This window comes from Caloenas nicobarica, chromosome 29 (genome assembly GCF_036013445.1).
Source record: "Caloenas nicobarica isolate bCalNic1 chromosome 29, bCalNic1.hap1, whole genome shotgun sequence".
NCBI lineage: Eukaryota > Metazoa > Chordata > Aves > Columbiformes > Columbidae > Caloenas > Caloenas nicobarica.
In genome coordinates this window covers 397,815-418,085 of record NC_088273.1, presented here as the reverse complement: position 1 = coordinate 418,085, position 20,271 = coordinate 397,815, and the positions used below count along the sequence as shown (strand labels likewise).

General features: G+C 60.3%; 2 protein-coding genes across 2 annotated transcripts in view; one reads left to right on the top strand and one right to left on the bottom strand.

Moving 5' to 3' along the window:
- The window catches only part of SMC1A (structural maintenance of chromosomes 1A), a 26,736-nt gene extending 9,954 nt beyond the window's left edge, over positions 1–16,782 (top strand). Inside the window, 20 exon segments of the mRNA XM_065653185.1 lie at positions 112–370; positions 1,206–1,346; positions 2,396–2,478; positions 5,503–5,710; positions 6,558–6,743; positions 8,238–8,417; positions 8,972–9,118; positions 9,809–9,946; positions 10,189–10,305; positions 10,403–10,509; positions 10,733–10,874; positions 10,970–11,115; positions 11,890–12,043; positions 12,118–12,228; positions 13,023–13,179; positions 14,089–14,243; positions 15,163–15,314; positions 15,408–15,477; positions 16,210–16,320; positions 16,421–16,782. Coding sequence (XP_065509257.1) covers positions 112–370; positions 1,206–1,346; positions 2,396–2,478; positions 5,503–5,710; positions 6,558–6,743; positions 8,238–8,417; positions 8,972–9,118; positions 9,809–9,946; positions 10,189–10,305; positions 10,403–10,509; positions 10,733–10,874; positions 10,970–11,115; positions 11,890–12,043; positions 12,118–12,228; positions 13,023–13,179; positions 14,089–14,243; positions 15,163–15,314; positions 15,408–15,477; positions 16,210–16,320; positions 16,421–16,504 — 2,848 coding nt within the window. The 3' untranslated portion in view covers positions 16,505–16,782.
- IKBKG (inhibitor of nuclear factor kappa B kinase regulatory subunit gamma) overlaps positions 16,746–20,271 on the bottom strand; it is a 9,823-nt gene continuing 6,297 nt past the window's right edge. Inside the window, exons 9-12 of the mRNA XM_065653188.1 lie at positions 19,009–19,146; positions 18,211–18,338; positions 17,392–17,432; positions 16,746–17,297 (exon numbers count right to left, since the gene is read on the bottom strand). Of these exons, the coding sequence (XP_065509260.1) occupies positions 17,167–17,297; positions 17,392–17,432; positions 18,211–18,338; positions 19,009–19,146 (438 nt within the window). The 3' untranslated portion in view covers positions 16,746–17,166. The remainder of the gene's footprint in view (positions 17,298–17,391; positions 17,433–18,210; positions 18,339–19,008; positions 19,147–20,271) is intronic.

The window sequence follows — 20,271 nt, the reverse complement described above, 5'->3', positions numbered from 1 at the left end:
TAATCCCATTTTTCGCAGGGAAAAGGACTCGGAGCTGAACCAGAAGCGTCCCCAGTACATGAAAATGAAGGAGAACACGTCGCTGTTTTAAAATAATCCCATTTTTCGCAGGGAAAAGGACTCGGAGCTGAACCAGAAGCGTCCCCAGTACATCAAGGCCAAGGAGAACACGTCGCACAAGATCAAGAAGCTGGAGGCGGCGCGCAAGGCGCTGCAGAACGCGCAGAAGCAGCACAAGAAGCGGCAGGGGGACATGGACGAGCTGGAGCGGGACATGGGCGCCGTGGAGAAGGCCCGGCAGGAGTTCGAGGAGCGCATGGAGGAGGAGAGCCAGAGCCAGGGCCGCGACCTCACGCTCGAGGAGAACCAGGTGACGCCTTTTCGGGCCCTTTTCGGGGCCTCGTTTCACCCTCTTTTGAGCCTTTTTCCGGGCCCGTGGCCCTTTTTTCAGGACTTCTTTTCCCTTCTTTCACGCTTTTCCAGGCCTTTTTTTCCCTTTTTTCAGCCTTTTTGGCCCCCCCTCTTTTTTGGCCCCCCTCTTTTTTGGCCCCCCCTCTTTTTTGGCCCCCCTCTTTTTTGGCCCCCCTCTTTTTTGGCCCCCCTGTTTTTTAGCCCCCCCTCTTTTTTAGCCCCCCTCTTTTTTAGCCCCCCCCTTTCTTTAGCCCCCCTTTCTTTAGCCCCCCCCTCTTTTTTAGCCCCCCTCTTTTTTAGCCCCCCTCTTTATTAGCCCCCCTGTTTTTTAGCCCCCCCCCTGTTTTTTAGCCCCCCCCCTGTTTTTAGCCCCCCCCTGTTTTTTAGCCCCCTGTTTTTTAGCCCCCCCCCTGTTTTTAGCCCCCCCCCTGTTTTTAGCCCCCCCCCTCTTTTTTAGCCCCCCCCCTCTTTTTTAGCCCCCCTGTTTTTTAGCCCCCCTGTTTTTTAGCCCCCCTGTTTTTTAGCCCTTTTTTGGGACAATTTTGGCCTTTTTTCTTTTTTTTTTTTTGCATTTTCATCTTCTCTTTTGTCTTTTATCTTTTTTTTCCTTCTCCCCATTTTCCCTTCGCTTTCCTCTTTCATTTCCTCCTGTTTCCTCTCTTCTCTTTGTTTTGCCGCGTTCTCTTTTCTCTCTCCCGCTCTGGTTTCTCCGTTTCCTCCCCGTTTCGCGCTCTCTTCCTTTCCCGCGTTTCCGCCCCGTTCCGATCCCCGCCGTGGGTGCCTTGGGGGCGCAGGTGAAGAAATACCACCGCCTGAAGGAGGAGGCCAGTAAACGAGCGGCCACGCTGGCCCAGGAGCTGGAGAAATTCAACCGCGACCAGAAGGCCGATCAGGACCGGCTGGACCTGGAGGAGAGGAAGAAGGTGGAGACCGAGGTGAGGCCTTGGGGACCCCCCCAAACCCCCCCAGTCATCCCCAAACCCCCCTGGGTCCCCCCAAGCCCCTCCAGACACCCCAAACCTCCACCGGACACCCCAAACCCCCCTGGGTCCCCCCAAGACCCTCCAGACACCCCAAACCTCCACCGGACACCCCAAACCCCCCCAGACATCCCCAGCCCCCCTGGGTCCCCCCAGCCCCCCCTGGACACCCCAAACCCCCCCAGACATCCCCAGCCCCCCCTGGGTCCCCCCAAGCCCCTCCAGACACCCCAAACCCCCCCAGACATCCCCAAACCCCCCTGGATCCCCCCAAACCCCCCCAGACATCCCCAAACCCCCCTGGGTCCCCCCAAGCCCCTCCAGACACCCCAAACCCCCCCAGACATCCCCAAACCCCCCTGGGTCCCCCCAAACCCCCCCAGACATCCCCAAACCCCCCTGGGTCCCCCCAAACCCCCCCCAGACATCCCCAAACCCCCCTGGGTCCCCCCAAACCCCCCCAGACATCCCCAAACCCCCCTGGGTCCCCCAGACACCCCAAACCTCCACCAGACACCCCAAACCCCTCTGGGTCCCCCCAAACCCCCCCAGACACCCCAAACCCCCCCAGACATCCCCAAACCCCCCTGGGTCTCCCCAGCCCCCCTGGACACCCCAAACCCCTCTGGGTCCCCCCAAACCCCCCCAGACACCCCAAACCCCCCCAGACATCCCCAAACCCCCCTGGGTCCCCCCAAGCCCCTCCAGACACCCCAAACCTCCACCAGACACCCCAAACCCCCCCAGACATCCCCAAACCCCCCTGGGTCCCCCCAAGCCCCTCCAGACACCCCAAACCCCCCCAGACATCCCCAGCCCCCCCTGGATCCCCCCAAGCCCCTCCAGACACCCCAAACCCCCCCAGACATCCCCAAACCCCCCTGGGTCCCCCCAGGCCCCCCCGGACACCCCAAACCCCTCGTGGACACCTCCAGACACCCCAAACCCCCCTGGGTCCCCCCAAATCCCCCGAACATCCCCCAAAATCCTCTCCCCGCCCCCAGGCCAAGATCAAGCAGAAGCTGCGGGAGATCGAGGAGAACCAGAAGCGCATCGAGAAACTGGAGGAGTACATCGCCACTAGCAAGTGAGACTGGCCCCAAATGTCCCCAAAATGTCCCCAAACTGGCCCCAAAGTCCCCAACTGGCCCCTGTCCCCATTTTCGTGCCCCTGTGTGTGTCCTCATCCCTATGTCCCCATCCTTGTGTCCCCAAAGCAGTCACTGAGGTGGCTCCTGTCCCCATGCTCTTGTCCCCAGGGTGGCCTCAGTGTCCCCAAGGTGGCCCCGTCCCCGTGTCCCTGTCCCCACGTCCCTGGGGCCGTCTCCAAATTGTCCCCATATCCCTTGTCCCCATGTCCCCGGGGCAGTCCCTGAGGTGTCCCCTGTCCCCATCTCCATGTCCCCATGTCCTCGGGGCAGTCCCTGAGGTGTCCCCTGTCCCCATCTCCATGTCCCCATGTCCCCGGGGCAGTCCCTGAGGTGTCCCCTGTCCCCGTCCCCATGTCCCTGGGTCCACCCCCCGGGCTGTCCCTTGTCCCCATGTCCCTGTCTCCATGTCCCTGGGGCAGTTCCTGAGGTGTCCCCTGTCCCTGGGTTGGTCCCCGAGTTGTCCCCATGTCCCTGAGCTGTTCTCTGTCCCTGTGTCCCTGTCCCCATGTCTCTGGGGCAGTCCCTGAGCTGTCCCACATCCCTGTCCCCATGTCCCTGGGTTGGTCCCTGAGCTGTCCCCTGTCCTGTGTCCCTGTCCCCATGTCCCTGGGCTGGTCCCTGAGCTGTCCCCTGTCCCGTGTCCTTGTTCCCATGTCCCTGTCCCCGGGTTGGTCCCTGAGCTGTCCCCTGTCCCGTGTCCTTGTTCCCATGTCCCTGTCCCCTGTCCCCGGGTTGGTCCCCAAGCTGTCCCCTGTCCCGTGTCCTTGTTGCCATGTCCCTGTCCCAGGCTTGGTCCCCGAGCTGTCCCCTGTCCTGTGTCCTTGTTCCCATGTCCCTGTCCCCTGTTCCTGGGCTGGTCCCCGAGCTGTCCCATGTCCCTGGGTTGGTCCCCGAGCTGTCCCATGTCCCTGGGTTGGTCCCTGAGCTGTCCCCTGTCCCATGTCCTTGTTCCCATGTCCCTGTCCCCCTGTCCCTGGGTTGGTCCCTGAGCTGTCCCCTGTCCCGTGTCCTTGTTCCCATGTCCCTGTCCCCCTGTCCCTGGGTTGGTCCCTGAGCTGTCCCCTGTCCCGTGTCCTTGTTCCCATGTCCCTGTCCCCTGTCCCCGGGTTGGTCCCCGAGCTGTCCCCTGTCCCGTGTCCTTGTTCCCATGTCCCTGTCCCCTGTCCTCGGGTTGGTCCCCAAGCTGTCCCCTGTCCCGTGTCCTTGTTCCCATGTCCCTGTCCCCTGTCCCCGGGTTGGTCCCCGAGCTGTCCCCTGTCCCGTGTCCTTGTTCCCATGTCCCTGTCCCCTGTCCCCGGGTTGGTCCCCGAGCTGTCCCCTGTCCCGTGTCCTTGTTCCCATGTCCCTGTCCCCTGTCCCCGGGTTGGTCCCCAAGCTGTCCCCTGTCCCGTGTCCTTGTTCCCATGTCCCTGTCCCATGTCCCTGGGTTGGTCCCCGAGCTGTCCCATGTCCCTGGGTTGGTCCTCGAGCTGTCCCCTGTCCCGTGTCCTTGTTCCCATGTCCCTGTCCCCCTGTCCCTGGGTTGGTCCCCAAGCTGTCCCCTGTCCCATGTCCTTGTTGCCATGTCCCTGTCCCCTGTCCCTGGGCTGGTCCCTGAGCTGTCCCCTGTCCCGTGTCCTTGTTCCCATGTCCCTGTCCCCTGTCCCCGGGTTGGTCCCCGAGCTGTCCCCTGTCCCGTGTCCTTGTTCCCATGTCCCTGTCCCCTGTCCCCGGGTTGGTCCCCGAGCTGTCCCCTGTCCCGTGTCCTTGTTCCCATGTCCCTGTCCCCTGTCCCCGGGTTGGTCCCCGAGCTGTCCCCTGTCCCGTGTCCTTGTTCCCATGTCCCTGTCCCCTGTCCCTGGGCTGCTCCCTGAGCTGTCCCCTGTCCCGTGTCCTTGTTCCCCTGTCCCCCTGTCCCTGGGTTGGTCCCCAAGCTGTCCCCTGTCCCGTGTCCTTGTTCCCATGTCCCTGTCCCCTGTCCCCGGGTTGGTCCCCGAGCTGTCCCCTGTCCCGTGTCCTTGTTCCCATGTCCCTGTCCCCCTGTCCCTGGGTTGGTCCCCAAGCTGTCCCCTGTCCCTGGGCTGGTCCCCGAGCTGTCCCCTGTCCCGTGTCCTTGTTGCCATGTCCCTGTCCCCTGTCCCCGGGTTGGTCCCTGAGCTGTCCCCTGTCCTGTGTCCTTGTTCCCATGTCCCTGTCCCCTGTCCTTGGGCTGGTCCCCGAGCTGTCCCCTGTCCCTGGGTTGGTCCCCGAGCTGTCCCCTGTCCCATGTCCTTGTTCCCATGTCCCTGTCCCCCTGTCCCTGGGTTGGTCCCCAAGCTGTCCCCTGTCCCGTGTCCTTGTTCCCATGTCCCTGTCCCCTGTCCCCGAGTTGGTCCCCGAGCTGTCCCCTGTCCCGTGTCCTTGTTCCCATGTCCCTGTCCCCCTGTCCCTGGGTTGGTCCCCAAGCTGTCCCCTGTCCCGTGTCCTTGTTCCCATGTCCCTGTCCCCTGTCCCTGGGTTGGTCCCCGAGCTGTCCCCTGTCCCGTGTCCTTGTTCCCATGTCCCTGTCCCCTGTCCCTGGGCTGGTCCCTGAGCTGTCCCCTGTCCCGTGTCCTTGTTCCCCTGTCCCTGGGTTGATCCCCAAGCTGTCCCCTGTCCCGTGTCCTTGTTCCCATGTCCCTGTCCCCTGTCCCCGGGTTGGTCCCCAAGCTGTCCCCTGTCCCGTGTCCTTGTTCCCCTGTCCCCCTGTCCCTGGGTTGGTCCCCAAGCTGTCCCCTGTCCCGTGTCCTTGTTCCCCTGTCCCCCTGTCCCTGGGTTGGTCCCCAAGCTGTCCCCTGTCCCGTGTCCTTGTTCCCATGTCCCTGTCCCCTGTCCCCGGGTTGGTCCCCGAGCTGTCCCATGTCCCTGGGTTGGTCCCTGAGCTGTCCCCTGTCCCGTGTCCTTGTTCCCATGTCCCTGTCCCCTGTCCCTGGGCTGGTCCCCGAGCTGTCCCCTGTCCCCAGGCAGTCCCTGGAGGAGCAGAAGCGGCTGGAGGGGGAGCTGACGGAGGAGGTGGAACTGGCCAAGCGCCGCATCGACGAGATCAACAAGGAGCTGAACCAGGTGATGGAGCAGCTGGGGGACGCGCGCATCGACCGCCAGGAGAGCAGCCGCCAGCAGCGCAAGGCCGAGATCATGGACAGCATCAAGCGCCTCTACCCCGGCTCCGTCGTGAGGAAACACCCCCAAATCCCCCCAAAATCTCCCTCCAAATCTCTCCCAAGTCTCCTCAGAATCTCCCCCCAAAATCCCCCTTAAATCTCCTCAAAATCCCCCTCACATCTCCTCAGAATCTCCCCCTAAAATCCCCCCAAATCTCCCCAAAATCCCTCTCAAATCTCCTCAAAATCTCCCCCAAATCCCCCCCAAATCTCCTCAAAATCTCCCCCCGAATCTCCTCAAAATCCCCCCCCGAATCTCCTCAAGATCCCCCCAAATCTCCCTCCGAATCTCCCTCCAAATCTTCCTAAAATTTCCCCCAAATCCCCATAAAACCGCCCAGAATCCCCCCAAAATCCCCCACAACTCCTCCCCAAATTGCCCTCAAAATTACCCCAGAATCCTCCCAAAATCTGCCCAGGATCCTCCCAAATCACCCCAAAGTTCCCCCTAAATCCCCCAAATCCCCCCAAAATCCCCTTAGAACAACCCCCAAATCCCCCAAATCCAGTTTTGCTCCTTGTTTCGCTCTATATTTTGTTTCGCTCTATATTTTGTTTCGCTCTATATTTTGTTTCGCTCTATATTTTACCCCCTTTATTTTTATTTGTTCCCTCTCTCTTTTATGCTTCTCTATTTTTATTTTGTTCCCCTATTTTTATTTTGTCCCCCTGTTTTTCTTTCCTCTTCTATCTTGATTTTCCTCCCCTCTATTTTTCCCCTGACTCCTTCATTTCTGGGCCGTTTCACCCCCTTACCCCCCATTTTTGGGCTGTTTCTTCCCCTCCTCCCCATCCCCCCCCCCCAGTTTTAGTGTTATTTTGCCCCCCTGACCCGTTTTTGGGTTTTTTTGCCCCAGTACGGCCGCCTGATCGACCTGTGCCAGCCCACGCAGAAGAAATACCAGATCGCGGTCACCAAGGTGCTGGGCAAGAACATGGACGCGATCATCGTGGACTCGGAGAAGACGGGGCGCGACTGCATCCAGTACATCAAGGAGCAGCGCGGGGAGCCCGAGACCTTCCTGCCCCTCGATTATTTGGAGGTGGGGGGGACACCCCCATTTTGGAGGGGTTTTAGGGGTTCAATTTAACCCCTCAGGGTCCTCCAAGGGGGTTTGGGGGGGCCCCATTTTCCTCCCTGAGGTTTTGGGGGGGGTCCCTGTGGGACTCGTGTCCCTCCCCAGGGTTTTGGGGGTCCCCACTGAACCCCTTGGGGCTCAGACCCCTCCCTGGGCTTTTGGGGGGTCCCCACTGAACCCTTTGGGGTCCAGACCCCTCCCCAGGGTTTTGGGGGGTCCCTGTGGGACTCGTGTCCCTCCCCAGGGTTTTGGGGGTCCCCACTGAACCCCTTGGGGTCCAGTCCCTTCCCCAGGGTTTTGGGGTCCCTATTGAACCCCTTGGGGCTCAGACCCCTCCCCAGGGTTTTGGGGGTTCCTATTGAACCCCTTGGGGCTCAGAACCCTCCCCAGGGTTTTGGGGGTTCCTATTGAACCCCTTGGGGCTCAGACCCCTCCCCAGGGTTTTGGGGGGTCCCTGTGGGACTCGTGTCCCTCCCCAGGGTTTTGGGGTCCCTATTGAACCCCTTGGGGCTCAGACCCCTCCCCAGGGTTTTGGGGGTTCCTAGTGAACCCCTTGGGGCTCAGACCCCTCCCCAGGGTTTTGGGGGTTCCTAGTGAACCCCTTGGGGCTCAGACCCCTCCCCAGGGTTTTGGGGGGTCTCTGTGGGACTCGTGTCCCTCCCCAGGGTTTTGGGGTCCCTATTGAACCCCTTGGGGCTCAGACCCCTCCCCAGGGTTTTGGGGGTTCCTAGTGAACCCCTTGGGGCTCAGACCCCTCCCCAGGGTTTTGGGGGTTCCTAGTGAACCCCTTGGGGCTCAGACCCCTCCCCAGGGTTTTGGGGGGTCTCTGTGGGACTCGTGTCCCTCCCCAGGGTTTTGGGGTCCCTATTGAACCCCTTGGGGCTCAGACCCCTCCCCAGGGTTTTGGGGGTTCCTATTGAACCCCTTGGGGCTCAGTCCCCTCCCCAGGGTTTTGGGGGGTCCCTGTGGGACTCGTGTCCCTCCCCAGGGTTTTGGGGGTTCCTAGTGAACCCCTTGGGGCTCAGACCCCTCCCCAGGGTTTTGGGGTCCCTATTGAACCTCTTGGGGCTCAGGACCCTCCCCAGGGTTTTGGGGGGTCCCTGTGGGACTCGTGTCCCTCCCCAGGGTTTTGGGGTCCCTATTGAACCCCTTGGGGCTCAGACCCCTCCCCAGGGTTTTGGGGGTTCCTATTGAACCCCTTGGGGCTCAGACCCCTCCCAAGGGTTTTGGGGGTCCCTATTGAACCCCTTGGGGCTCAGACCCCTCCCTGGGCTCTTGGGGGTCCCTATTGAACCCCTTGGGGCTCAGACCCCTCCCCAGGGTTTTGGGGGTCCCTATTGAACCCCTTGGGGCTCAGTCCCCTCCCCAGGGTTTTGAGCCTCCCTATTGAACCTTATGAGCCTTGTGACCCTCCCAGGAATTTCGGGGCCCCCCCGAACCTCCTTTTCCCCCCACCAGGTGAAGCCGACGGACGAGAAGCTGCGGGAGTTGAAAGGGGCCAAGCTGGTGATCGACGTGATCCGCTACGAGCCCCCCCACATCAAGAAGGCCCTTCAGTACGCCTGCGGCAACGCGCTGGTGTGCGACAACGTGGAGGACGCGCGGCGCATCGCCTTCGGGGGACACCAGCGCCACAAGGTGCCCCCCAGATTCACCCCCAAGTCGCCCCCAAATTCCCCCCGAGAGTCGCCGCAAAGTGGCCTGAAAATCCCCCTCAAATTCCGCTGAAGACCCCCCCAAATTCCGCTGAAGACCCCCCCCAATTCCGCTGAAGATCCCCCCCCAATTCCGCTGAAGATCCCCCCCCAATTCCGCTGAAAATCCACCCCAAATTCTGCCGAAAATCCCTGGCAAAGCCCTCACAAAGTCCCCACAAAACCCCCAACGAAGCCCCTAAAACACCCCCCAAAGTCCCCTTAAAATTTCCCCCTGAAATCATCCCCAAGATCCCCCAAGCCCCCCAAGGATCCTCCCCAAATTCCCCCCGGGATCCTCCCCAAATCCATCCAAAATTCCCCCAAATCTCCCCAAAACTAAAATCTCCCCCAAAATAAATCCCCCTAACAAAACCCACCCTAAAATTCCCCCCTAAACCCTGCAGAACGCGCCCCCAGCCGCCCGTCCCGCTGCCCCGCTCCCCGTTTTTTGGGGTTTTTTTTTCACTTTGCCGTTTTCCCCGTTTCTTCCCCCAGACGGTGGCTCTGGACGGGACCCTGTTCCAGAAGTCGGGGGTGATTTCGGGGGGCGCCAGCGACCTGAAGGCCAAAGCGCGGCGCTGGGACGAGAAGGCCGTGGACAAGCTCAAGGAGAAGAAGGAGCGACTCACCGAGGAGCTCAAGGTTTGGGCTCCCCCCCCAAAAAAACCCCTTTTTTGGGCCTTTCTCTCCTTCTGGGACCCCCCGACCTCCGGCTGGCTGGACCCCAGAACTTCTTCTCCCCAAATCTTTGCGTCTTTTCCCCAAATTTTTTCTTTGTTCTTCACAAACCGTCGTCTTCTTTCCCCTCCCAAAACTTCTTCTCTTTGTTATTTCCCCCCGAAACTTCTTTCCCCCAAAAACTGCATCTTCTTCTTGTTCCCCCCCACAACTTCCCCCCCAAAACTTCTCCTCCAAAAGTTCTTATTCAGCCCCAAAACTTCAGCCCCAAAACTGCTTCTTCAGCCCCAAAGCTTCTTCACCCCTAAAACTTCTTCTTCCCCAAAACAACTACTTTTTCTCCCCAAAACTACTTTTCCTCCCCAAAACTACTTCTTCTCCCCAAAACTACTTCTTCTCCCCAAAACTACTTCTTCTTCTCCCCAAAACTTCTTTTTCTCACCCAAAACTTCTTCTCCCCCCAAACTACTTCTTCTTCAGCCCCAAAACTACTACTTCTTCCTCAAAACTTCTTTTTCTTCACCCCCGAACTGTTTCTCCTTTTTCTTCCCCCCAAGCTTCTTTCCCCCCAACCCTTCTTCTCCAAAACTTCATCTTTTTCCCACCGCCCGATTTTTCCCCCCAAACCCGCTGGTTCTGTCCCTCTTCCCGCAGGAGCAGATGAAGGCCAAGCGCAAGGAGGCCGAGCTGCGCCAGGTCCAGTCCCAGGCCCACGGGCTCCAGATGCGCCTCAAATACTCGCAGAGCGACCTGGAACAGACCAAAACCCGGCACCTCGCCCTCAACCTCCAGGTGCCGCCCCCCCCCCCAGCCCTTTTTCGGGGCAATTCTGCCCTTTTTCGGGGTGAATTTTGCCCTTTCTGGGTCATTACAGGGGAGTTTGTAGGCATTGCGAGCGCTAAAACGGCCTTTTTGGAGCGATTCACGGAGAAATCTCCCTTCCCCGTGGGTGTTACCGGGTCCAGGTAGACCCAGGGGGGATTTTGGGCTCCCCCAGATCCTCAGCCCCCCATTTTTCCCCCGTCCTCCCCCAGGAAAAATCGAAACTCGAGAGCGAATTGGCCAATTTTGGGCCTCGGATTAACGACATCAAAAGAATCATCCAAGGGCGGGAGCGGGAGATGAAGGACCTGAAGGAGAAGATGAACCAGGTGGGTTGTTTTGGGCGGGGGGGACACACCCACAGATTTTGGGGGGGGTCCGGGGAGTTTCGGGGGGTCCCTATGGGGCTGACATCCCCCCCGCCAGGTGGAGGACGAGGTTTTCGAGGAGTTTTGCCGCGAAATCGGGGTCAGGAACATCCGGGAGTTCGAGGAGGAGAAGGTCAAGAGGCAGAACGAGATCGCCAAGAAGAGGTGGGGGGGGGACGCCCCCAAATTTAGGGGGGGGAGGCACCCCCAGGCCCCCCAGGGAACCCCAAAAATGAAGCGGGGGGGAACCCCCAATCATGGGGGGGGGTTGATGTCACCTCATCTACCCCTGGGGTAGACGTCGCCTCCCTGGGGCAACCACCACCCCCTTGGGGACCCCCCTAATAATTCGGGCCCCCCCCCAAAAATCTTGGGGACCCCTCCCCAGGCTGGAGTTCGAGAACCAGAAGACACGCTTGGGCATCCAGCTGGATTTCGAGCGCAACCAGCTGCGGGAGGACCAGGAGAAGGTGCTGATGTGGGAGCAGAGCGTGCGCAAGGACGAGGCCGAGATCGAGAAGCTCAAGAAGGTTTGGGGGTTTTATTTTTTGGGGGGGGGGGGTTGGGGCGTGGTCGGGTAAGGGGCGGGGCTTGCGCGGGCGGGGCTGACGGGCGTGGCCGGCAGGAGGAGCAGCGGCACATGAAGATCATCGACGAGACGATGGCGCAGCTGCAGGACCTCAAGAACCAGCACCTGGCCAAGAAGTCGGAGGTGAACGACAAGAACCACGAGATGGACGAGATCCGCAAGAAGCTGGGCGGGGCCAACAAGTGAGGGGGCGGGGCCAAGGAGGGAGGGGGCGGGGCCAAGGAGGGAGGGGGCGGGGCCAACGAGGGAGGGGGCGGGGCCAACGAGGGAGGGTGGGGCTGAGGGGAGGGGCCAACAAGTGGGGCGGGGCCAACAAGTCTGTGGGGCTAAAGGGGCATGGGAGGGGCTAAAGCTGTAGTGGGTGGGGCTAGTGGGATGTGGGAGGGGCTAAAGTACATGTGGGAGGGGCTAAAGCTCTTGTGGGTGGGGTTAATGGGATGTGGGAGGGGCTACGGCACATGTGGGAGGGGCTAAGGCACATGTGGGAGGGGCTAAAGCCCTTGTGGGTGGGGTTAATGGGATGTGGGAGGGGCTAAAGCTTTGGTAGGTGGGTCTAATGGGATGTGGGAGGGGCTAAAGCTCTTGTGGGTGGGTCTAATGGGATGTGGGAGGGGCTAAGGTACATGTGGGAGGGGCTAAAGCTCTTGTGGGTGGGTCTAATGGGATGTGGGTGGGGCTAAAATACATGTGGGAGGGGCTAAAGCTCTTGTGGGTGGGTCTAATGGGATGTGGGCAGGGTTAATGGGATGTGGGCAGGGCTAAAGTACATGTGGGGGGGCTAAAGCTGTTGTGGGTGGGGTTAATGGGATGTGGGCGGAGCTGAAGTTCTTGTGCTAAGGGCTCATGGGAGGGGCTGAAGGGCTTGTGGGCGGGGCTAGGAGCCCTATGGGCGGGGCTAGGAACCCTGTGGGCGGGGCTGCGTGTGCTGACCCCTCCCCTCTGTCCCCGCCCCCCAGGGAGATGACCCACCTGCAGAAGGAGGTGACGGCCATCGAGACGAAGCTGGAGCAGAAGCGCAGCGACCGCCACAACCTGCTGCAGGCCTGCAAGATGCAGGACATCAAGCTGCCCCTCTCCAAGGGCACCATGGACGACATCAGCCAGGAGGAGGTGGGCGGGGGGACGGGGCTGGAAGGGGAGCGGTTTTGGGGACCCCGCCGACCCCGCCTTGTCCCCTCCCAAAGGGTGGCCCGGCCGGGGAGGAGCCGGTGAGCAGCTCCCAGCGAACGTCCAGCCTGTACGCGCGGGAGGCCCTGATCGAGATCGACTACAGCGACCTGCCCGAGGAGCTCAAGGTGCGCTGGCCCTTTAATGCTGGCCCCTCCCAGCCCCCCAGGGCCCCTCCCACTCCTTCAGGCCCCTCCCACTCCTTCAGGCCCCTCCCACTCCTTCAGGCCCCTCCCACTCCTTCAGGCTCCGCCCCCTTCCCCACGCTCCCCCACTTATCCGCAAGGCCCCGCCCACCACCATCCCCATAGGACCAAGTGGCCCCACCCCTTTCTCATTAGCATATCGAACACTGCCCCTTTCTAATTAGCATATCAAGCCCCACCCCCCTTCCTCATTAGCATGCTGGGACCCACCCCCTTCCACCTTGATCTGTAAGCCTCACTGGGGGTGTGGCTTGTTGTTAGCCACGCCCCCGCCCAGAGACCACGCCCCCTTGTCTGAAGCCACGCCCCTTACAGGGCAGGTCTGAGGGGGCTAGGGGCTGGTGGGCGGGGCTAGGGGCTGGTGGGCGGGGCTAGGGGCCCGGTGGGTGGGGTTTGGGGCCCTGTGGGCGGGGCCAATGCTGTATGGGCATTTGAAAGGGCTGCAGTAGGACCGGGGGTGCATGGGCGGGGCTAGAGCTCTTGTGGGCGGGGCTAGAGCTCTTGTGGGCGGGGCTAGAGCTCTTGTGGGCGGGGCCTAGACCGCTTGTGGGCGGGGCTAGAGCACTTTGTGGGCGGGGCCTGAAGCTCTTGTGGGCGGGGCTAGAGCGCTTGTAATGGGGAGAGAGGTTTGCGCCACTACCGCCCTGCCCCAGCCTGGCCACGCCCCCTGGGCCACGCCCCCTCAAGCCCCGCCCCCTAAGAGGCCCCGCCCCCAGGACGCGCAGGCGGAGGAGGAGATCCGGCAGGAGATGAACCAGCTGCAGCAGCGGCTGACGGAGCAGCAGAGCGTCCTGCAGCGCATCGCCGCCCCCAACATGAAGGCCATGGAGAAGCTGGAGAGCGTCAGGGACAAGTTCCAGGAGACCTCGGATGGTGAGGGGACACCTGGGGACATCTGGGGACGTGGGGGACAGCAGGGACGCAGGGGGACATGGGGACATTGGAAGCCATGGAGAAGCTGGAGAACGTCAGGGACAAGTTCCGAGGGACACTTGGGGACAGCAGGGACACCGGGGGGCTTGGGGACACTTGGAAGACACAGGGACATGCGGCCACTGGAGCAGCGAGGACGCCAGGAAGACGCGAGGGACTTGGGGACAGCAGAAGGACAGAGGGATGCAGGGGGACATGGGGACACCAGGGGACACGGAGGACGGAGGGAAGAGCCAGGGGACGTGGACACCAGGGATGGACAGAGTGACATGGGGACATGGGGACTGGCTGTCCCTAATGTCCCCAGGGCTGTCCCAAGTGTCCCTAAGGGTGTCCCCAGTATCGTCCCCAGTGTCCCCAGGGGTGTCTCCAGTGTCCCCATTGTCCCCAAAGGTGTCCTCAGTGTCCCCAGGGGTGTCCCCAATGTACCCGGTGTCCCCAGGGGTGCCCCAATGTCCCCTGGGCTGTCCCAAGTGTCCCTAAGGGTGTCCCCAGTGTCATCCCCAATGTCCCCAAGGGTGTCCCCATTTTCCCCAAAGGTGTCCCCAGTGTCCCCAGGGGTGTCCCCAATGTACCCGGTGTCCCCAGGGGTGCCCCGATGTCCCCAGAGGTGTCCCTAAGAGTGTCCCTAGTGTCCCCATTGTCCCTGGAGTTGTCCCCAGGGGTGTCCCCGGTGTCCCCAGGGCTGTTCCCAGTGTCCCCAAGGGTGTTCCCAGTGTCCCCAGTCCTGTCCCCATTGTCCCCCAGAGTGTCCCCAGTGTCCCCAGTCCTGTCCTCATTGTCCCCCAGAGTGTCCCCAGGGGTGTCCCTGGTGTCCCCAACGCTGTCCCCACCGTCCCCTTCCCGCAGAGTTCGAGGCCGCCCGCAAACGCGCCAAGAAGGCGAAGCAGGCGTTTGAGCAGATGAAGAAGGAGCGATTCGACCGCTTCAACGCCTGCTTCGAGTCCGTGGCCACCAACATCGACGAGATCTACAAGGCCCTGTCGCGCAACAGCAGCGCGCAGGTACCGCGCGGGCCTCGCACGGGGGTTTGCACGAGGGTTCGCACGAGGGTTCGGGGCTCGCACGGGGGTTTGAACTGTCACCCCCAGCTTCAAACCAGGTCTGGAGTGATCAGCCCTGACCTTGCACCATCATCCCCGGCCTTGCACCATCATCCCAGGCCTCACACGGGGGTTTGCACGAGGGTTCAGGGCTCGCACGGGGGTTCGAACCGTCACCCCCAGCCTCATGGTGGGTCTGGGATGATCATCCCTGGCCTTTCACCATCATCCCTGGCCTTGCACCATCACCCCTGGCCTTGCACCATCACCCCTGGCCTCACACGGGGGTTTGCACGAGGGTTTGGGCCTTGCACGAGGCTTTGAACCATCACCCCCAGCCTTGGTCTGGTCACCCCCACCCTCAAACCAGGTCTTGGATGGTCATCCCTGGCCTTGCACGAGGGTTTTGCACGAGGGCCTGGGGTTCGCACGGGGGTCTGGGCCTTGCACGAGGGTTTTGCACGAGGGCCTGGGGTTTGCACAGGGGTCTGGGCCTTGCATGAGGGCCTGGGGTTTGCACAGGGGTCTGGGCCTTGCACGAGGGTTTTGCACGAGGGCCTGGGGTTTGCACGAGGGTTCAAACCATCACTCAGGTCTTGGATGATCATCCCTGACCTTGCACGAGGGTTTGGGCCTCGCACGAGGGTTCGCACACTCACTGACCCCACAGCCCCCTCCCCATGTCCCCAAATGTCCCCAAATGTCCCCAAATGTCCCCGTTGTGCCCCCCCCCAGGCCTTGTTAGACCCAAAGAGCCCCATTTGCCCCCCAATTTCCACCCATTTCCCCTCCATATCTCCCTCCCCCGGGACACGCCGACCCCACAGCCCCCTCCCCATGTCCCCAAATGTCCCCAAATGTCCCCGTTGTCCCCCCCCAGGCGTTTTTAGGCCCCGAGAACCCCGAGGAGCCGTATCTGGACGGCATCAACTACAACTGCGTGGCCCCCGGCAAGCGCTTCCGCCCCATGGACAACCTGTCGGGGGGCGAGAAAACCGTGGCCGCGCTCGCTCTGCTCTTCGCCATCCACAGGTCAGGGCCCCCCCCTTTTTTTTTTGGGGTGTCCCCCCCTTCCCCGACCCCTTTTCCAGGCATTTCACCCCGTTTTCCGTCCATTTCCCGCAGTTATAAACCGGCCCCGTTCTTCGTCCTGGACGAGATCGACGCCGCGCTCGACAACACCAATATCGGGAAGGTGGGGGTTTGGGGGGGCCCAAGGATTCTGGGGGGGGGTCCCTGAGGTTTTTTGGGGGTCCCCGAGATTTTGGGGGCTCCCCAGAGATTTTTTTGGGGGGGTTTTACAGCAATTTTAGGGGGTCCCAGCGAATTGTGGCAGGGATTTGGGGGAGGAGTCGCAGGGATTTTTTAAGGGGTCTCAAGAATTTTGGGGGGGTCCCAAAGATTATGGGGGGGATCCCCTGAGGTTTTTGGGGCTCCCCTGAGATTTTTTGGGGGGGTTTTACAGCAATTTTGGGGGGCCCAGAGACTTTCAAAGGGGTCCCAGAGATTTTTGGGGACCCAACTTAGGGATTTTGGGGGATCTCAAGGATTTTTGGGGGGTCCCCAGGATTTTTGGGGGGGTTCGGGGCTCCCTGGTGCAGTTTTGGGCTCCTTGGGTCCATTTTGGGGGTCAAATGTGGGGATTTGGGGTCTCAGAGTCCATTTCTTTGAGCCTGAGGTTGCGATTTTGGGGGGATTTAGGGTCCCCATCCCATTTTTAGGGTCCCTCTCCCATTTTTGGGGTCCCCTGCCCCGTTTTTGGCCTCTTTGGGGGGTGTTCAGCCCCACTTTTCCCCCTCAACGCTCCAATTTTGCAGTCCCAGGGTGACACTTTCTCCCCCCATGGCCCCACTTTTGGGGTGTGTGTCCCCCCCCCCCCCAAACCCCATTTTTGGGGTCCCCTGAGGTGGTTTTGGGGTCCCCGCAGGTGGCCAACTACATCAAGGAGCAATCGGCCGCCAATTTTCAGGCCATCGTCATCTCCCTCAAGGAGGAATTTTACACCAAGGCCCAAAGTCTCATCGGCGTCTACCCCGAGGTGAGAAAAATACCCCGTGGGGGGGTAATTAACCCCCTGGGGGGGGCGCAATTAATTACCCCGGGGGTAATTATGTTGTGTGTGTCCCCCCCCGCCCCAGCAAGGCGACTGCGTCATCAGCAAGGTGTTGACCTTTGACCTCACCAAGTACCCGGATGCCAACCCCAACCCTAACGAGCAGTGACCCCCCCCGACCCCCCCCGGACGCCTGGGTCCCCTCTCCCGGACGCCTGGGTCCCCTCTCCCGGACGCCTGGGTCCCCCCACCCCGCTATGGGTAGAATCATGCTGTGGCTTTTACTGGGCTCTACAAGGGGCCCCATTTGGATTCTATATGTCCCCCCCCCCATCCTATATGTTCCCCCCCCTCCACCCACATGCTATATGTCCCCCACAACCCCCATTTTTATGTCATTTCTGTGGATTTTGGTGCCGTGACAATAAAGGATTTTAATTCCCCGTGTACGCGCCCAGTTTTATGTGTCATGGGGGGGCCCTATAGGGGCCATAGGGGGTTTTTTTGGCCTCAATTTCATGCTATAATGGGGGAAAATGCACAAAAAGCGACTGATGTGGGAATTATCGATTAACAGCAATCCCCAAAGTGCCTCAAAACGGCACCAAAATCACCTCCGGGGCAAAACGGCAGCACCAATTTGGGCGTTTTTAGCCTCGATTTGATGCCCAGCACACACCAGTAAAACCCCCATTTTAACCCCATTAAAAACCAGTAAATCCCAGTACGAACCAAACTTTTCAATGTGTCACCACCACCCCCAGTTCGGGGCGTCCCCCCCCGCCCCGAGCGTGGGGGTCAGATTTTGGGCGGAATTGCGGCATTTTTGGGTCACTCGATGCACTCGGTGACGTGGATCTGCAGCGTGTCCATGTCGGGCGCCCGGTATTGGCACTTGGGGCAGCAAAGATCCGGCTGCTCCTCCTCGGTTTGGGGGGGACGGGACCCCCCAAAAACGGGCCCTGGGGGGGACGGGGGCGTCACCGGGTCCCCGTCACCCCCCCGGGGAAAAAAATGGGGAAAAAACCCCGAAAAATGGGGATTTTTGGGGCTCACCGGGTGTCGAGTGGCGGTTCCGAAGCTCCTCCATGCGCAGCCTGTGGGGGGATTTTTGGGGAGGATCGGGGGGTTTTGGGGGTGGTTTTTAGGGAGGATTTTTGGGGAAGATCATTGAGTTTTGGGGGCGATTTTTAGGAGGATTTTTGGGGAGGATCGTTGGGTTTTGGGGAGGGTCGGGGGGGTTTGGGAGGATTTTTGGGGAAGATCGTTGGGTTTTGGGGGTGATTTTTGGGCAGGACTGGGGGGTTTTGGAGGCTGTTTCTGGTCGCTTTTCTGTGTCCCGGGGTGGATTTTCGGGGCGTTTCGGGTGTTTTTGAGGTCCCTGTGCTCACCTCTGCGCCCCCTCGGTCTTTGGGGAGGATCGGGCGGTTTTGGGGGCGATTTTGGGGAGGGTCGTTGGGTTTTGGGGAGGATTTCTGGGGAGGATTGGGCGGTTTTGGGGGGGATTTTTGGGGAGGATCGGGGGGTTTTGGGGGTGGTTTTTGGGAGGATTTTGGGGGGTTTTGGGGAGGATTTTTGGGGAGGATCAGGCGGTTTTGGGGCTGGTTTTTGGGAGGATTTTGGGGGGTTTTGGGGAGGATTTTTGGGGAGGATCAGGCGGTTTTGGGGGTGATTTTTGGGAGCACTTTTGGAGAGGATCGGTGGGTTTTGGGGGTGGTTTTTGGGAGGGTTTTGGGGAGGACTTTTGGGGGTGATTTTTTAGGAGGCTATTTGGGCAGGACTGGGGGGGGTTTCAGGGGCTGTTTCTGGTGGTTTTTCCGCGTCCCGGGGCAGATTTTGGGGCCGTTTTGGGTGTTTTGGGGTCCCCGCGCTCACCTCTGCGCCCCCTCGCTGTCGAGGCGCAGGCGCAGGCTGCGCAGCGCCTCCTGCAGGGCGTCCCGCTGCGCGTGGAGCTGCTCCCGCGCCGCCCGCTCCGCCTCGAAGTCCGCGCGGTAGATCTCGGCCTGGGGGGGGGCGCAGCATCCCCAAAAAAAATGTCCCCAAAACGTCCAAAAAAGTCCCCAAGATGTCCCCAAAAAACCTCCCCAAAATGTCTCCAAAAAGGCCCAAAAAACTGCCCGAGTGTCGCCAAAAAAAAAGTTCCCAAATGTCCTCAAAACAACCCCAAAAGGTGCCCAAAAAATCCCGAAACGTCCCTGAAACGTCCCCAAAAACGTCCCCCAAAAGGTCCCCAAACATCCCCAAAACATCCCCGAAACATCCCGAAGAACATCCCCAAAATGTCCCCAAAAACATCCCCCAAAAAGTCCCCAAAACTATCCCCAAAAACGTCCCCAAAAAGTCCCCCAAAATCCCCAAAACTATCCCCAAAAAGGTCCCCAAAAAGTCCCCGTGCGGGGGTCCCCAAGGGTCACCGGGATACAGAGGCCCAGCCAGGCCCACAACTTCATCACCTCTCCTGTCACTCTATTGTCACTTCATTGACACCAGAGCCACCCCAGTGTCACCAGGGCCACCCCGGGGTCACCTCAGTGTCCCCAAGTTCACCCCATAGGGATAAAGGGGCCCAGCCAGGCCTGTAAGTCATTGCCTCTCGTGTCCCTTCATTGTCACCCTCCTGCCGGCAGCGGCACCGCGGTGTCCCCAGAGGCGCCCGCGCCGGGGGGGCCCCACCTGCGCCTGCAGCACCGGGATGGTCTCCATGGTGGCCCGCTGCCGCTCGGCCTCGCTCTTCAGCTTGTCGATCAGCTCCTGCTTGGCCGCCAGCGCCTCCTCGGCCGCCGCCAGGCGCGCGCGGGCGTCCCCCAGCTCCTGCGGGGCAGCGGCAGCGCGGTCACCCCCCGGCCACCCCCCCAGGGCGTCCCCGAAACACCCGCAACCTGGCCCCAAAGGGTCCCCGAAATACCCCCCAAGTGTCCCTAAGATATCCCTAAAGTGTCCCCAAAATGTCTCCCTAAGATATCCCCAAAGGGTCCCCAAAATACCCCCCAAGTCTCCCTAAGATATCCCTAAAGTGTCCCCAAAATACACCCCAAGTGTCCCTAAAATACCCCCCAAGTGTCCCCAAAGTGTCCCTAAAATATCACCCAAGTCTCCCTAAGATATCCCTAAAGTGTCCCTAAAATATCCCCCAAGTCTCCCTAAAATATCCCTAAAGTGTCCCCAAAATATCCCCCAAGTGTCCCTAAAATACCCCCCAAGTGTCCCAACAGTGTCCCCAAAATATCCCCCAAGTGTCCCCAAAATACCCCCCAAGAGTCCCCAAAGTGTCCCCGAAATACCCCCCAAGTCTCCCTAAAATATCCCTAAAGTGTCCCCAAAATACCCAAGTGTCCCTAAAATATCCCTAAAGTGTCCCCAAAATGTCTCCCTAAGATAACCCCAAAGTGTCCCCAAAATATCCCCCAAGTCTCCCTAAAATACCCCTAAAGTGTCCCCAAAATACCCCCCAAGTGTCCCCAAAGGGTCCCCAAAATATCCCCCAAGTGTCCCTAAAATATCCCTAAAGTGTCCCCAAAATACCCCCCAAGTGTCCCTAAAATATCCCTAAAGTGTCCCCAAAATGTCTCCCTAAGATATCCCCAAAGGGTCCCCAAAATACCCCCAAGTGTCCCTAAAATACCCCCCAAGTGTCCCCAAACTGTCCCTAAAATATCCCCCAAGTCTCCCTAAAATACCCCTTAAGTGTCCCCAAAATATCCCCCAAGTCTCCCTAAAATATCCCTAAAGTGTCCCCAAAATACCCCCCAAGTGTCCCCAAAGTGTCCCCAAAAGATCCCCCAAGTGTCCCTAAAATATCCCTAAAGTGTCCCCAAAATACCCCCCAAGTGTCCCTATAATACCCCCCAAGTGTCCCCAAAGTGTCCCCAAAATATCCCCCAAGTGTCCCTAAAATATCCCTAAAGTGTCCCCAAAATACCCCCCAAGTGTCCCCAA